At 45.9% G+C, this 1,726-nt stretch overlaps 1 protein-coding gene across 1 annotated transcript in view; it reads right to left on the reverse strand.

Moving 5' to 3' along the window:
• Positions 1-1,726, reverse strand: part of LOC111963066 (tau-tubulin kinase 2-like) — a 64,939-nt gene that overhangs the window by 29,732 nt on the left and 33,481 nt on the right. Inside the window, 2 exon segments of the mRNA XM_070443302.1 lie at positions 27-167; positions 303-376. Coding sequence (XP_070299403.1) covers positions 27-167; positions 303-376 — 215 coding nt within the window.

Raw genomic sequence — 1,726 nt, forward strand, 5'->3', positions numbered from 1 at the left:
ACACACACACTCCCTGCCTGTCTCACCGGTTTGATGTCTCTGTGCAGGAAGCCAACAGAGTGGATGCTCTCTATAGCTTCTAGTGTCTGTCGTCCCAGTCTCAGGGTGGTGCTGACTGTAAACGTGCCCCGCGTCATACTGCGCCTCAGCTCTGCCAGGTTACGCCCCTGAAAAACACACCACCCACGTAGCCTACAGAATCACTCCAAACACTTCACACTTAGTCACATCAGCTCACTGACATCGCTATAGAGAATTAGAGACGTTTAAACACACAAGGTGATGAAGAGGCCCATCCTTACCTGAAGCTCCATCACCACATAGTTGAAGCGGTCATTGCGGCCGCATCCAACAAAGCGACACACGTGTTCTTTACCTGGACGATACAATAGAACATAGCATCCTTTATGACATAGTATAATCACATTCCACTGTGCTCCAGTGTCCTCCCCCATCCAGGCCAGCCAAGCCTGCCTCTGGTCCTACTGCTTTATGGTCTGTGAGTGTGRKMGTGTGTGAGAGTGTGTGTGCATGTCTCAGGGAACCCTGCTTCAGAGCCAGACTCCAGCCAGCAGCCACACCCCAGAGCCCTTCTACACACACAGCAGCACAGACCAGGGAGCTACCCCACTTTACTCTCCCATACACTCATTCTCTCACTCCATTTTCAACCTCATCTTCACTCTTTCTCGTCCCCTTCCCAGCATCATCATAATTGACGGCATGCAAATGCTTGAAAAGCGTGAGTGGGGCTAGGCCTAGCATACATGTTTTTTTCACCCCTAAGAAAAGCTTATCTTAAAGGTCCAATGCAGCCGTTTTTATCTCAAAATCAAATMATTTCTGGGTAACAATTAATTACTTTACTGTGAATGTTTTCAATTAAAATGGCCAAAAATAAACYAAAATAGCTTCTTAGCAAAGATACATTTCTCAAGCAAGAATTTTGCAAGGACTGTTYAGAAGTGGTCTCAGTGGAAGGGAAAAACTGAAAACTATCTGTTATTGGCAGAGGAACTTGGAACTCTTTCATATTGGTCTATTAATTAACTGAGGGCACCAGTCAGTCCAAAACTCCATCCCACCAAAAAAGGCTGAAATTACAGGCAGTCTTTTCAAACAGCTCTTATACCAAAAGAGCATTATCATCATTTTCACAATATTTTCTCCAACCTCATCGTGTGGAAATATATATAAAACACAGGAATTGTGTTTTTGACTGCACTGGGCCTTTAAGCCGTTTGATGAGAAAAATAGAGTAGAGGAGACATGTTGGGGGATTAGGAGGAGACATGTTGGGGGGTAGGGGTTGTGGTTTGGTTATGGTAGGAGGGTTGTGGTTTAGTTTAGGGCTAGAGGGTTGTTGAGTTTAGGTAGGGTTTGTGTTGAGTTTAGGGTAGGAGGGTTGTGGGTGAGTTTAGGGCGAGTGGTTGAGTTTAGGGCAGGTGATTGAGTTTAGGCAGATGGTTGAGTTTAGGGCAGATGGTTGATGGTTGAGTTTACGGCAGGTGGTTGATGGTTGAGTGTTACGGCAGGTGGTTGATGGTTGCAATTAGGGCAGGTGGTTGATGGTTGCAATTAGGGCAGGTGGATGATGGTTTGCGATTAGTGCAGTGGTTGATGGTTGAGATTAGGCAGTGGTTGATGGTTGAGATTAGGGGCAGGTGATTGATGGTTGAGTTTAGGGGGCAGAAGCCAGAGGGAAGGTTAAGTACATGTAATTGGT

This window comes from Salvelinus sp. IW2-2015, linkage group LG4q.2, assembly GCF_002910315.2.
Source record: "Salvelinus sp. IW2-2015 linkage group LG4q.2, ASM291031v2, whole genome shotgun sequence".
NCBI lineage: Eukaryota > Metazoa > Chordata > Actinopteri > Salmoniformes > Salmonidae > Salvelinus > Salvelinus sp. IW2-2015.